Below are 13574 nucleotides of genomic sequence, written 5' to 3'. Positions count from 1 at the left end.
CTTCTGAATACATAGCAGATTGTCATTGGTCAGTCGAAAACACAACCACCCCAACACTCTGAATACATATGAACACATTAGGGACACCACCACCTGACCAAAGAACAGAGAAAACCACTCATGCCCTCTGAACTCCTACCAACCATAGAAGGACCAGCGCAGCGTCTCATTTTCTTGCACAAGTTACTACCCCTGTGATCCTCATGCCCATCAAGACGGAAGGAAAACTTCCTGGCACCCAGAAAGACCCACAAGGGCCCCCCAACAGCCCCCCAACCACGCTGAGAGCACATCATCAGTGTCACTGCGCAATACACGAGCACCACACACTAATAATACAACACGAGTCTCTTTATTGCACACGACGTGGGGTCACACCGTTCTCCGGTCATCATTCAGGTGCTCTGTCCACCGACAGCCCACCTACGAGGGCCGTCAATCACGGTGTGACCACAGTGGACCCAGCACACTCAGCTCAGTGTGTTCCCTTCTGCAAAGTCGCTAACTTCACGGGAAATGCGCGTCCTTCAGCCTAACAACCCGGATGCCAGCTGAGGGTGTCCCCAACATTCACAGCTTTCACGGCGACAAGGAGATGACCGTCACCACTTCGTCTGACACCGACAGGAGCCGCGGACCTGCTGACCGGGACCACGCTTCTCAAGCACCGCACAGGTGCCCCGGAGCCCGGCGCCACACAGGATGCAAGGGACACGGAGGGACGACGCCCCAATGTGGGGGCCGCACTGGCCAAGGGCCCCTCACTTCCGGGCCTGGTGCGGGCGGCCACGTCCCAGGGGAGGCCAGGACGGCGCCCCCGGCGAGGCACAGGGGCCAGAGGACCAGGAAGGGACACACTGGGGACGGGAGAGGCTCGCGGGTCCAGTACCTCGGGCCTATGGGACTGAGTCTGGACGCCGCCATGGGCGCCCCGCCGGCCGTTGGGAACCGGCCAACCGCCTTCGCGCCTGCGCCTTGCCCCGCTGCAGCCCCAACGGAAGCTGGAGCCGTTGGATGGCGACCTGTGAGCATGCGCTTCCAGCCAAGCACGTGCGCATGCGCAGGGGTGCAGGAGAGACCCCCTGCAGGAGCACCAAGTGGGTCAGGAAGGCTGCGAGGTGTCTCCAGCAAAGCGGCTCTTCCTCCAGAGCCTCTGGGCTGGCCCTTCTTTCAGCCAGGGCGTCTTTAATGACAAAGTGATTTTCACTGTTAGGAATTAGAGACCGCCCTGTGCAGCCCTTGGGAGCTCTCTACCCTGAAGCACTGGATCCCCATTTGGGCCCAGTGTTTATACCCCCTTCCGCGCAAACATCAGTGTGTGCTTTCCTCCTAGTCCAGCTGTAGGTTCCAAGAATTATAGGTCTGGGTAACACTCTGAAAACCCCATTCCTTGATTTTGCCTACTGAGCCATTATTGCATAAGGACAGCCCTCCACTATATACAGATGCCCAAATGTTCTCTTTGACAGTTTTTCTCATATGTTTCTTGAAGACTTGGCAGTGTCGACCAATTTGCGCACACACCAAATGCATCCTCTTCCTTTTCTACTCCATGGCATATTTTTAGCCTGACTTTTCATATGTGTACCGTGGATCCCATTGACCCTGAAATGCATTGCCCCAAAACAAACAAACAAAAACAATCCTTTGATTCTCTTTCTGGAAATTTAGATAATTAGAACCGTTTCTTTCCAAAGGATAATGTGGAAGATATGTCACATGTGACACCGCCAAGGTCCTAGGACGGAAAGGCATTACAGGAGGCAGACAGGGCCTTTAGCATTCCGCCAATGTTCCTGATGACAAGGACATCTATGTTCACAGTGTTTTTAATTATTTCCCCTTCAGCAATCAATATGAGTTCAGGACTTTACAAGAGTAAAGGTCAGATGGTAGGACAAAAGGACATTTCAATGCTCCTTCCCATGGCCACTTTGCACAAATTGCATTTGAGTAGTGGTATTATATGAGCAGTTTGAAGCAGTGCAAGACTGATGGGGTAACGCTGAAGCTCGTGGCAAAGCACTGACCAAGAGTATGGCCCCAGAATTCGACCTGGGTCTAGCAAATAAAGCTTGCTTTGAGCATCTGAACTCCATCATTCAGTATAAGAAACTACTAAAAACAAACTGTGGAATAAAAAGACAGTTTTTCTACACTGCATATTTTATATCACTAGTTTAAAAAATAAAGCCCCACCAGCTATATCATCAATGACATCAGTGTGGGGAATAACTACATAAAAAGTGAAGGAAGAGTGACAGAAGCTTGTTCTTAGTTTGCCCCTTCGCCCATTCATTGAAAAGACTTATAATAAGGTGTTGAATATTTCAGGAACACCCAAGAGTATGTTTTGCAAACAGGGAATGGGATTTTAAAAAAATAACACTTTATCCATAAAATGCAATCCACACCCTCCAGTTTAGAGTAGGGGCCCTTCAGACCCCTGACTGTGTGACTCATGAGAGCCATGGCTCTCACCACTCTGCTGCGCATTTGAGAAACTACTTCAAAATGACCCAGAGGCACACATCACTTGTGTCACCACTGAATTGCCTGAAGGAAACTCGAGGTTCTTCTATACCTGCCAGAGCTCTTCATGGAATGTCTGCCCAGCCCCCACCAGGCCAGCTGCCCTTGGCCCCTCCCCCTGCAGAATGTCTGGGTCCAACATTCCACTGGAGTTTACATTTAAACTTTGCCCAGCTTGGCTCAGTTGGACCCTGAGCATCTGTTACAGACAGGTCACTCTCTGGGTCCTCTACTGACTTTTCCCACTGTGGAGACTGTGAGACACTGTGTCCAGTGTCCTGACCTTTGGAAGGAGGTAAGCCTGGAGGGTCAGGGGCTTGTTATCTGAGGGCCAGTCACCCCCCAACCCTTGGGAGTTAGAATGGAGTACTTCAGCTGTGGTCAACTGACTGAGCAGAAGTAAGGGAAGGAAAGAACCTTAGAGGATGCACTTGACATGGCCCAGGAAGCCCCAGGAAGACTGATACTGCTCATGGGGAGGAGGGCTCCTAAGACCCAGGTCCAGGCTACTCAGGGGAATTATACTGGGTCAACAGAAAGGAGAGAGGCCAAGGGCTTGATTCCTTATAGAATGGACACAGGTCACTGCATGGTGTTTTAGGCAGTCACAGATGGTGTCACAGTAGTGGTCAGTTAGGGCTCCCAGGAATCCAGATGCTGAGCCCTGTGTTCATTCTTCAGACACAGGGAAGCTACCTGGGATGTCATTCTGAGGGGATTGACCGAGCGTCTCAGATCATAACTGGGCAGTGTTGAGAGGTGTTCTTAGTTAGAAAACTGCCCAGTGGGGTTCTCAATGACCACAGACGCAGTGTGATATACTGTTTGTGGGTGAGGCTGCAGGGCACTCCAACTGCCACAGCCCAGAGCACCTCACCAACCTCCTGCCCAGGAAAACTTCTCCTCCCGTTCAAACAGTTGGTGTTCTTGATTCCTAAAGGTCAGGGAACCCAGGAAACCTCAACCAACATAGATCTGGGCTCCTGTGAGGTCTTCTGAAAAGTTATCACTTTGATGGAAAGAGGAGTTCTTTCAGAGCTTCTTGGTGTTGGCCCCTCCCTGTGGGGTAGCCCAAGCCTTTCATTTCATGTTGGCAGGAAGACTTCTCTCATCTTCCTTGTTGGGTACTCCATGAACACATGTGGGGTGTCCTTCTTTTTTCGAGGATCAGGTTTGAAGATGACTGGGTTCTTTTCAAGAGAGGAAGGAGAATAGCACCCAGTTAGGAAGGGGCCCTACTCATATTGTCACTGAAGTTAGGCAGGGGTCCTGATCAACATGTGCAAGTGTGGAAGAGCGGTGGACCTCGCACTCCTTGGTACACTAGTGAACAGGGATGTGCTGCAGACAACCTGGCCACACCTGGTTGGTGTGGCAGCTGGCGCAGACCTGGTTCTCTGTGACACCATCAATCTGTGATTGGGAGCTCAAAGGAAAAGGACCTCAGAATGGCCCCAATTCCCAGGCCCAGTACCAACATGACCAGTGGCTGTGAAAATCTCTGAAATGCCCCAATCCTCACCATCCCATCACCTTCCATGATCCTCAGCAGCCATTGCTGGTCAGGGCAGGAGAGGGTTTCAGCGAAATCAGTGTCTATCACATAGACCTCTTCCCTGTGTCATGTCAGGATCCAGTGAACACTGGGGACATGGCTGGCCAGAATCTGTCTCTCCATAGTGTTTGCTGTGGGAAGTGCTGGGAGAGGCACCCATATGCTGGGCAGGATGTGCTCCTGGGTGAACTTCAGGATTCCTCAGCCTCTAGCTAGGCAGAGATCTAAATCAGGTGTTTTTTGTTTGTTTGTGGAAGCCTAGGAAAGAAGTGGAGGGTACACAAGGAGGATTAGCAAAAGGAAGGCTGAGGAGGTGGTGGGGCAATAACTTTAGAACCCGTCACCTTCACAAACGACCCTGGAGTACCTGCATCTGCCCTCGAGAAGATCCCTTTCCTGTTTGCGAGCATGGGAGGGGCATGGTGCCACTGAGCAGAGGCAAATTGATCCATTTCTAGGGAGTCACCTAGGAGGCCAATGGATTGTCTGCCAAGGATGCACAAGGGTCCTCTCAGAGGCAGGGAAAGCTGAGGGATCAGAGTCCACTGACAGCCTTCAGGGAGTCCTGGTGTCCGGGGAAACAGTTTTCTCAGGGTAGAACTATGACAAAGGGAACTCAGCATGAAATTCACTCAGGCACATTTGCAAACTGCACAGTTTCCCTGCCCACAGGGCCCTGAGCTGTGAGCATTTGTCCTCAGATTCCCACTGAGTAAGAAACTGGGGGCCTCAATCCTGCTGCCATTTCCCCCTCCTCCATTTTCCCCTTTCTTTGCCTCCACAGCATCTGCATCCCAGAGACCAGGCATGAACTTCAATCCTGGTGCCCACATGTCTGCGTTCAGGGGCCTGCCCTTTCTTCCAGCTGCCCCTGTGCCAACACACCAGCCGTTCTGGGAGCCGCCCCTGGCACCATGGGTGACTGCACCCATCTCCCAGGGTAACCCTCTGGTGCTGTCCACTTACCCTGGACAACCATATGTGCCAGGGCTGTCCACCCTTGGACAACGTGGGCCACAACTGAGGCCAGCAGGGCCCCCTCATATTCAGATCATTGCCCAAACTCAGGCACCCCTCAACTGGAGGGCCCCAGGGGCCTTCTGTGGGGGTGTGGAGCATCCTGCTCCATTCCTCACCGCACCTTCTGCCCTGAGGACCACTGTGCCTGCCTCAGCCAGTGGGGGGATCCAGAACCATGGGGATGACTGTCAACTGGGCCTTAGTCCCCCAGCACCACCACCATTTACCGACCTGGCCCCCATCGTCTTCCCAATGAATGCCTGCCAATGGCCAGGTACAGAGTCTGGGGAGGGCGCACTGCCCACCTTCCAGGCTACAGTGCCACCAGATGACTCTGGTGGACCTCAGAGCAACTATGAAGATTTCAGGCGCTGGCAGCGCTTCAAGACCCTGGTCCGCAGGCACCTTCCTCAGACTCCAGATGTGGAAGCGCTTTCTTGCTTCCTTGTGTGAGTGTTCTCCCCATGGACCCAGAACACCCTCTGGGACTCTAAGATTGGGAAAAGCATGGAATGGACAAAGGAGGCTGGGATGTAGAGAACTGGAAGGGAGGTCTTGAGGGTAGGGGACAAGCTATATTCCCAGCCATATTCACCTCACACCAGGGGAGAAAATGTGCCTTATCTCAGGTGCCCATCACAGCCCTGTGAGTTCAGCAAACTTTGTTTCCATCACACGGAGATCCCAAAGTCAGAGGAGTGTCTTGGGGAAACATAAGCCAGGATTTGTCTCACTCCATAAGATGGTTCCTTCCCTGGTCATTTCACCTTCCTCCATAGACCTGATTGTTCCCAGCACAAAGGACATCACCAGCAGAAGTGGGTTTAGGGGTACTGGCCCCAAGGGTGAACACTGCAGACACTCACACACATGGTCCTGAAACCCCAATAAAGATCCTATATGATGTGGCACTCATGGGGGAGCTCACTTTGGATTCTGGATGGGGATGTTCATCTTTGCCCCAGTATGTAACCCTGCTCCCAGGCTGTTCTCTGCATGGTCTTGGTTAGCTTGGGCTGCCATACTGAACACCATAGACTGGGCAGATGAAACCCTAGACAGTCATTTCTCAGAGTTCTGCAGTCTGGAGTCCCAGATAAAAAGTGCCTGACCCAGAGTCCCATGAGGGCTCTGTCTTCTCCAGGAAGACCACTGATGCCCTCATGAAGCCACTCTCTCTGGATCTCATCAAACCCTCCTAAACACTAAAGCCTGTCTCCAGATACCACCACATTGGGGGTTAGGACTTCAACAGGTGGATTTGGAGGATAAAAAGTCATTCAGCACCTAGTACACCACACCACTGAAGAACCCAATAAAATCCCAAGGCCAGTGCAGACCTTGGTGTTAATGTTTGGCATAAGGAACAGTGTCCTGGAGTCTAAATGCTAATGCTTTGAGATGAACATGATGGGGCAGATGTAACACAGGTAGGAGGGAACGTTGGGAAGATGAGAGCGGAGGGTGACCTTGTGGACCCTGACGATCCCAATGAATTCCAGCCCAGTGCTTCGGTCTCTCTCTGAACTGGAGCCCACCATGACCATGGAGGAGGCCCTGTGGAAGGGTGTGCAGGAATGGCAGTGCACTAGCAACTTTGACCGGATGGCCTTCTATGAGACTGCAGAAAAGTGAGTCAGGTTTCAGGGCCCGGACCTGAGTGCTGGAGGATCATGGTTTGCACAGCAGGGTCTGGTAGGGCCTGTCACCTACCTATGTGTTGGTTCCAAGGCATCTGGCTCTCCAGATAGTGGCTCCCTCTAGGCCTGGGCATTCTCTCTGCAACAATCCCAGAAACTGCAGCCTTAATGTTCCTGATCCCAACTCTGCCTTGAGATTCAGGGTCAAGATGGGGAGGAGCTTTGTTGGCTCTGCAGAGGGGAAAAGTCCCACTAGCCTTACATAGGCCACCTGTCTGGGAACTGGCACCTCTGTATTTACAGAGTAGGGACTACATGAGGTCATGAAAATGGCCACTACTTCAACCTGATGTTCCAGAAGAAGGTGGCAGTGGAGAGTGCATGGTCAGGGGCATACAGCATCTCAGATACCCCAAGGACACATCTCCAGTCTTTATCACCTTTTCTCTATATAATCCCTGCCATTCTAACAAGTGAAGAGAAGAAAAAGTACCCACCCTCATTGGAAACCACAATGTTCTCATTTAGCTTCCATTTTCACATGACCTCTCCTGTCCCTTTGTCTCCCAAGTGATCCTTCCAGGGCTCATGGTCCCAGCTTCAGTGTCCCTGAATTAGATCAGGACACCTGGTGTTCCCTGATATAAATCACATCCCTACCAGCTTCTGGCACTTACCTGATCTCTGTGGTTCCAGGCAGAAACAGGAGAGATCTGAAACAAGGGTCAGCAAGGGGCCCTACCTGGGTCCCTCAGATCTGATTCCCTTCAGGTGCTGGCTGATTTAGTGTTTCCCCAGAACTGTGGTTCTTCCTGTGTAGCAGCTCCCTCCTGGGACTGGTCCAGCCCACTCCAGAACATAGTTCCACATCCCTGCCCTCAGCTCCCCCTGGTATGGGGCTAGTACCTGCCTGGTATATAGGTCTCTCAGCTTGTCTCATATCTACCTGGTATGGCTGACCCACTTCTCAGCTCAGCCTGTGCCTCCCTTACCCAAACCCCACCTAGGTACATGGAGTTTGAAGCTGCAGAGGAGATGGAGGATCCAAGGATGCAGCTGTCAGGGGTCTTCCAGTGCCAACCTCCTTCTGTATCTCTAAGGAGGGATTTCCCAAGGCCCACAGCCCCTAAGGCTGTGCAACAACCAGGTAAGGCCCCTGCTTTTCCACAGAAACCCATGATAGTGTCCAAAGTATGCCAAGGGCCAAGGCAAGTTGTTGTCCCAAATAAGAACTTTACCTTCAGCATGGGGCATTCAGTATTGCAAGAACAGCGTCTAGTACCTGAGATCCATGCTCCCCATTTTGTTGAACTGCGTATTGACTGTGCCAAGTACATAGCTCCTCTTTTTCCCTGCCTTTCCAAAGAACCAACATACCATGTGCCCATGACTTGAGTCTGGCTGGGCAGAGTGCATGGTATATCAGTGGCTCCAAATTTCCTCCCACGTGACTCTCTTAGATGTTGCACCTGGTGCACTGTCATCTCCCTTGGGTCCTCCTATGGTGGTCCTAGTGCATGGTAGACCAGGTTAAGTCCCCTGAAGCCTGCCTACTACCAGGTGTTAGGCATAAAGGTGGATCCCCCATCCATGCACTGTTCTGGTATTCCTTGTCCTAGTGTGCAACTCCAGAAAGACCACCCCTATGGCACAGTGTGCCCACTCAGTACCAGCCAAACGCAAGGCACCAGAGACTAAGATGTGTGAGACCAAGGCGCCAGAGGAGATCCCACCTGAAGCCCTCCAAGAGCTCATGGACATTCTGGATGAGCTAGTCGGGCCTACCAACTTTGCCACGTGGGAGCCTTTCCACTTGTCTATAGAAGAGATTGCTGCAAACTTGGGAGACGAAGGACTGGAGCAACAGCCAGTGGAGGATGATTTATATCCAGATCCAAGTCTCCTGAGCTACATTGATGAGGGCTTTGTCAACAAGGTGGGCTGGGCCTACAATCTTGCTCTCTACAAGGTTTTAGGACCCGTAGAATTGAGCTTCATAGCTTAGATTCTCAGTATTGTGTTTATGTGTGTGTGTGCACGCACACGCTTGTATACATGTGTGTAGCTAGTGGATGGGATTTATTAACCCTGTGGTATGGACCAAGATGGGGTCATCTTTGCCTCCTGTTCCCTAGAAGTCTTCCCGACTTGGGGCCATTTTCTCCCCAAGGTCACTCACAATCTCTTCTTTCTCCTCCTAGATGGAAACCATGATTAACCCCCACTTCTTGGAAGAATTGCTTTCCTCCGAACCATGTTTAAATATCGTGGACCTAACAAAACAGTTGGAGCAGGTAGAGGGCTTATCCCTAACCAGGTAGAGGAGGGAAGGAGGGTCTCCCAGTAGACCAGGGGCAGGAGGTACACCAGTTATAAAAGATGGGCAGGGAGGGCTGGGGTTGTAGCTCAGGGGCAGAGCGCGTTTCTAGCATGTGTGAGGCACTGGGTTCGATTCTCAGCACCACATATAAATAAAATAAAGGTACAATGACAACTAAAAAAATATTCTTTAAAAAAAGGGAAAGGCAGGAACATCTGATAAACAAGTGCAGGGTCACAGAACACCAGGGGTTGGGGAGAAACAAACGGTAGACAAGGAAAAAGGGGCACTAGGTAGAATATGGAAGTAGAGACACCAAGTAGGGACTTGGAGATGGACACCAAGTGGATAAAGCACACAGGATTCCCTGGAAGATCAGGAGACAAGTAGACAGGAAAGGAAGTGGCCAGAGGTGAACAGGAGACCAAGGAATAGCAGGTAGATGAGAAATGTACAGGACCCAACTCACATGGCACACAGGAACTTGTCTGTCCCTATCCTGCCTGTGACACATGGCTTCATGAGTGTGAATGCTCCAGGACAGAGGATGTAGGTGGGGGAAAAGGAAGGAGAAGAAGAGTCATGACAGGTTCGGAGTATCAACCTGAAAGGAAGCCCAGCAGGGTGGCCAGTAGAGCCTCAGTTTGTCCCTCTGAGACCAAGACGAGTGTCAGCTCCACTTGCCACCTCCCGTGGAAATATGATTGTCCCTGGTCCCTCTGGCCCTCATCATGCATAAAGAAGAGTTAGCCAGAGCCCATCCCCTCCTGAACTGGTGGAGAGGCACCTCTGCAGGTGCCCCAAGGTCATGTTATGTCCCAACAGGACTCAAGAGCTTCCGAGGCAGCTGCCAGCCAAGGTGCAGAGAAACGTAAACACTGCACTGACCAAGGGTTCTGCACGGAGAACTGGCCCCCAGAGGTGGCTTCCCAAGATGTGAAGAGGCGCAGGACCACAGAGCCAGAACTGCTGGGTCCAAAGGACACTGCTATCCTCCCGAGCTGTCAAGTGTCTCCCTCACGGGGGGCCATCGGGTCCAACCATCCACCCCAGAACCACAGATCCTCCTCCCTAAACCTTGGGGGAAAAGGTGCTGGTGGACACAGAGGAGCCACTGCTTCAGGGGGGCCACATGGGACAGCCAATGGCTGCAGTGTGGACGATGACCTCCAATGCCTGGACTTCCTCCTGGTCTCCCAGCACCGTCTGCTGCCCTGGGCTCTGGGCCAGAGCCAGGGTCCTCGCATGGAACCCCTCTGCTCAGGAGACCAAGCACCCCAGGCCCCACCTGCCCAGACAGGCAGCCTCATCCCCCACCCTCCTCCAGCTGCCATGTCCAAGAAGAGCGCTCTCACTGGACGCTCCCGCAACGTGGAAAAGATGCCTCGCCCCAGGCCTCCCCTGGAGGTCACTGGAGGGAAAGACCTGCATCTGGAGCAGGTTCGAACCTCACAGCCTCAGAAGAGGAAGTGCAAGGCACCAGGCAACTTGAAGAAGAAAAGGAAGCTCTACGGACAGTAGGGCTGGTGGGTGGCCTCTGGGGTGGCTGCCCCTCAGGACAGGTCTCACCCTTGCTTCATTCTGCACACCAAGGGTTCCTCCTCACTCAGGATGGTTCCTGCCAGTCCTCGGGACAGGGAAGGGAAGGGGATTGGGAAGGGGAGGGCAGAGGGAGGCTACTGAGAGGAGGGGGCGGGATGTTCAACCTTGTTGGCCTTGTGTCACTGGGAATAAAGGCAGATTTGTAGGAAAAATCTTCTCAGGCTGCTGCTTCTGCCATGGAGTCTGTGTAGCACCATGCAGTGAGAACTGAGAGGAGGAGGTAACTGGAGATGCCAGGCACCAGGGTGCACAAGTGTCCCTCCACTGGGTCTTGCCTCTGGATTGAGGCTGGTCCTTCCACTGATCCTGGGAGAAAAGAGCCAACAAGCTCCCAGAACCTCACTCATCACCCCATTGAAAAGGGGTCACTTGGTTTAGGGGATCTTGTCTCTGTGCATCCCTTCATGATCTGTGTCCCTTAAACGTCTCTCTTACCAATCATCTGAGGGCCAAGCATGAAGAGGAATCACGAAGAGCCAAAGCGCATCTCCCTGGGTGTTGGCAGCTCTGAGGTCTGAGGACTGACAGACTGGTGGCCCTCAGATTGTAGTGTGAACAGCCCTGATGTTGAATGTCAGGGACCCTCAGCTCCTAGTGGTAGCGGCTCTCCTGTTGCTTCCCTGGGAGCAGTAGCCAGCCACTTCCAGCACTTCCCTGGGGATCATCTGACGGCCAGACCTAGCAGCTCCTGTAGCTCCCCACTGCTCTGGGTCACTCTCTGTGCTCACCACCCTCAGGTTGACCTGCCCAGTTTGCCAGTTTTCAGTGCAACCAACTTGACCTGCTCCAGTTGAGATGAGAGTCATGAACATAAACTCTACCCATCCCTAAGAGCCTTCATTAGGACTCATGCTGTGCAGAAGGGGAAGTGGTAGAGGGACTGTTTGCATCAGGAGATGGGGAAGGAATCTTATTTGAACTAAAAAGGTGAACTCAGGCCTGCACAGTGTCCTTCCAGATACCCACAGTCCTTCTCCATAGGCACAGGCAGGGGAGGGGATCCTTGGGCATCACACTGGGGACCACTGAAGACCCCCAAAGGGGTGGAGTCATCTAGAGCCGCTCCACTACAGGGTGGAACCATCAGGGGAGGACCTGTATGGAAACAAAAGGCTCCAGTACCGTGAGACATTTGTGGCAGCCATGAGCATCACAGGCAGGAGCACAATTTTTTATCAAGTGCCTCTTGACAGCTTTGGGCCTTCTTGTGTGTGGCAGTAGAGTTATTAGGCCTAGGGATATGTCAAAGGTGGACATTGGAAGAGACATCTGATGTATGAGTCAGCTTTTTGTATCTAAGACAAAATACCTGGGAAAACCAAGTTATAAAGAGGAAATTTATTTTATGTCCTGGTTTCACAGGTTTGTACCTCAGTTACATGCTAATTTGGACACATTCTTGTAGGAGGCCTGTGGGAGAACAGTGTGCCACGGCAGGCGCACATGGTGGAGGAGTCCTTTTCACCTCATGGCAGCAAGGAAGCTAATGGGGGGACATGGTCCCAACATCACGTCCAGAGCACACCCCCAATTCCTAGGCTCTGCTGCTTAAAGGTTCTGCCATCTCCTGACAGTGTCACAGGCCAGCACCCAAGCCTTTTGCACATGAACCTATGGGAGTCATTTAAGGTCCGAGCCATAACACTGGTAATGGTCCAGAGCTCCTCCTAGGAAAGTAAGAGGGTTTGATCTGAGGCACCCCTTAGTACCCTTCCAGCACCAGGATTCTCAGCTCCTCCAGTTCTAGGAGGTGGTGGGAAGCCCTATGTCCTGAGGTTGTGAGTTGAGTGTTCACCAACCTGGAGCAAGAAGGCTCCTGAGTGTTAGAAGGGAGGAGACAAAGCTGCCTGGAATCAGGGCAGGGAGGAGGGGTCCAGAGCAGGGTGGGCAGTGGGATGAGGATGCAGGAAGAGTGGGGCCCCAGAATCAGAGATGATGCTGATGATGGGCCCTTCCTCCTCCAGCAAATCCCAGGCACCAAGGGACTATGAGGTCCTCCTGGGGAACACCCAGCTGTCCCAGCACACCCAGCACACCCAGAAGATTCTCGGGTAGTTTCTGACCCTTGACTGGACGTTGGCCCCCTGTCCCTCACTGTCCCTCATTTCCATGCTCTCTCAGGTGAGAATTAAGCAGTGCTACATCCCTTTTAGTCTGAAAATATATGAGTCCATGGCTGCTGAATCCTATGTGGCACAGAACCTGAAAGCCTAGGGATCTGGACATTTGGAATCAAGAGTCTGGGTTCCTCAAGTCTTTGTGGATTTTGATTCTAAGATTGTAATCAGCCATGTATTTGAGATGACTTGAATGAACTCAGAAGCTGACCTTGGGGCTTTCCCATCCAGGGTGTTAGTGAGGTTTTCATTACTATAACAAAACATCTGACATAATCAACTGAAAAAGAAGAAAGGCTTATTGTGGCTCATGGTTTCTGAAGTGCATCCCATGGTCAGTGGGCCCCATTGCCTTGGGCCTGTGACAAGGCAGCACAGTGTGGCAGGAACACATTGTGGAGCAATGCTGATCAGGAAGTAGAGAGCAAAAGGAGGTGCCAGGTTTCTGACATCCCCTTTAAGGGCACACCTCCAGTGATCTAACCTCCTCCAGCTTCCTAAAGTTTCCAGCACCTTCCAATAGTGCCACAGGTTGGGGCCAAGGCTTAAATACACAGGCCTTTAGGGACCTTGGGAAGCTGTTGGAAAGGTATTAGAAAGGCACACTTGGTGTCCAACTCCAGAGCCTGCATAATGAAGTCAGAATAGTCACAACTTAGGAATGTTTAATGTCTGTGACCTCACCCAGCTCCTCTCTTGTCCACTGCATGTTCATGTCAGGTGAACTGAATGTGGAGAAAGCTCTAGCGTTTCTTGTTGCACTTTCAGATGGAAAGAAGAGAATTGTA

General features: G+C 52.1%; 1 protein-coding gene across 1 annotated transcript; it reads left to right on the top strand.

The window, feature by feature from the left end:
* The first annotated feature begins 544 nt into the window (after positions 1-544).
* Positions 545-10588, top strand: LOC144249972 (NUT family member 2G-like). The gene is made up of 7 exons (XM_077792208.1): positions 545-1097; positions 4872-5556; positions 6610-6738; positions 7755-7894; positions 8367-8683; positions 8949-9041; positions 9893-10588. The coding sequence occupies exons 1-7, from the start codon at positions 545-547 to the stop codon at positions 10586-10588; spliced, it is 2613 nt and encodes an 870-aa protein (XP_077648334.1).
* Positions 10589-13574: the final 2986 nt, after the last annotated feature.

This window comes from Urocitellus parryii, chromosome 13 (assembly GCF_045843805.1).
Source record: "Urocitellus parryii isolate mUroPar1 chromosome 13, mUroPar1.hap1, whole genome shotgun sequence".
Classification (NCBI taxonomy): domain Eukaryota; kingdom Metazoa; phylum Chordata; class Mammalia; order Rodentia; family Sciuridae; genus Urocitellus; species Urocitellus parryii.
Note: the sequence above shows the minus strand (reverse complement) of the source record. Positions and strands in the feature narration are given on the sequence as shown.

Bases quoted from the DNA above. Each gene is read 5' to 3' on its own strand.
- LOC144249972 (XM_077792208.1), top strand. From the start codon at position 545: ATGCCAGCTGAGGGTGTCCCCAACATTCACAGCTTTCACGGCGACAAG. The intron at 8,684-8,948 runs GTGGGCTGGGCC...TTCTCCTCCTAG, and splicing joins ATGAGGGCTTTGTCAACAAG to ATGGAAACCATGATTAACCC. The intron at 9,042-9,892 runs GTAGAGGGCTTA...ATGTCCCAACAG, and splicing joins TAACAAAACAGTTGGAGCAG to GACTCAAGAGCTTCCGAGGC.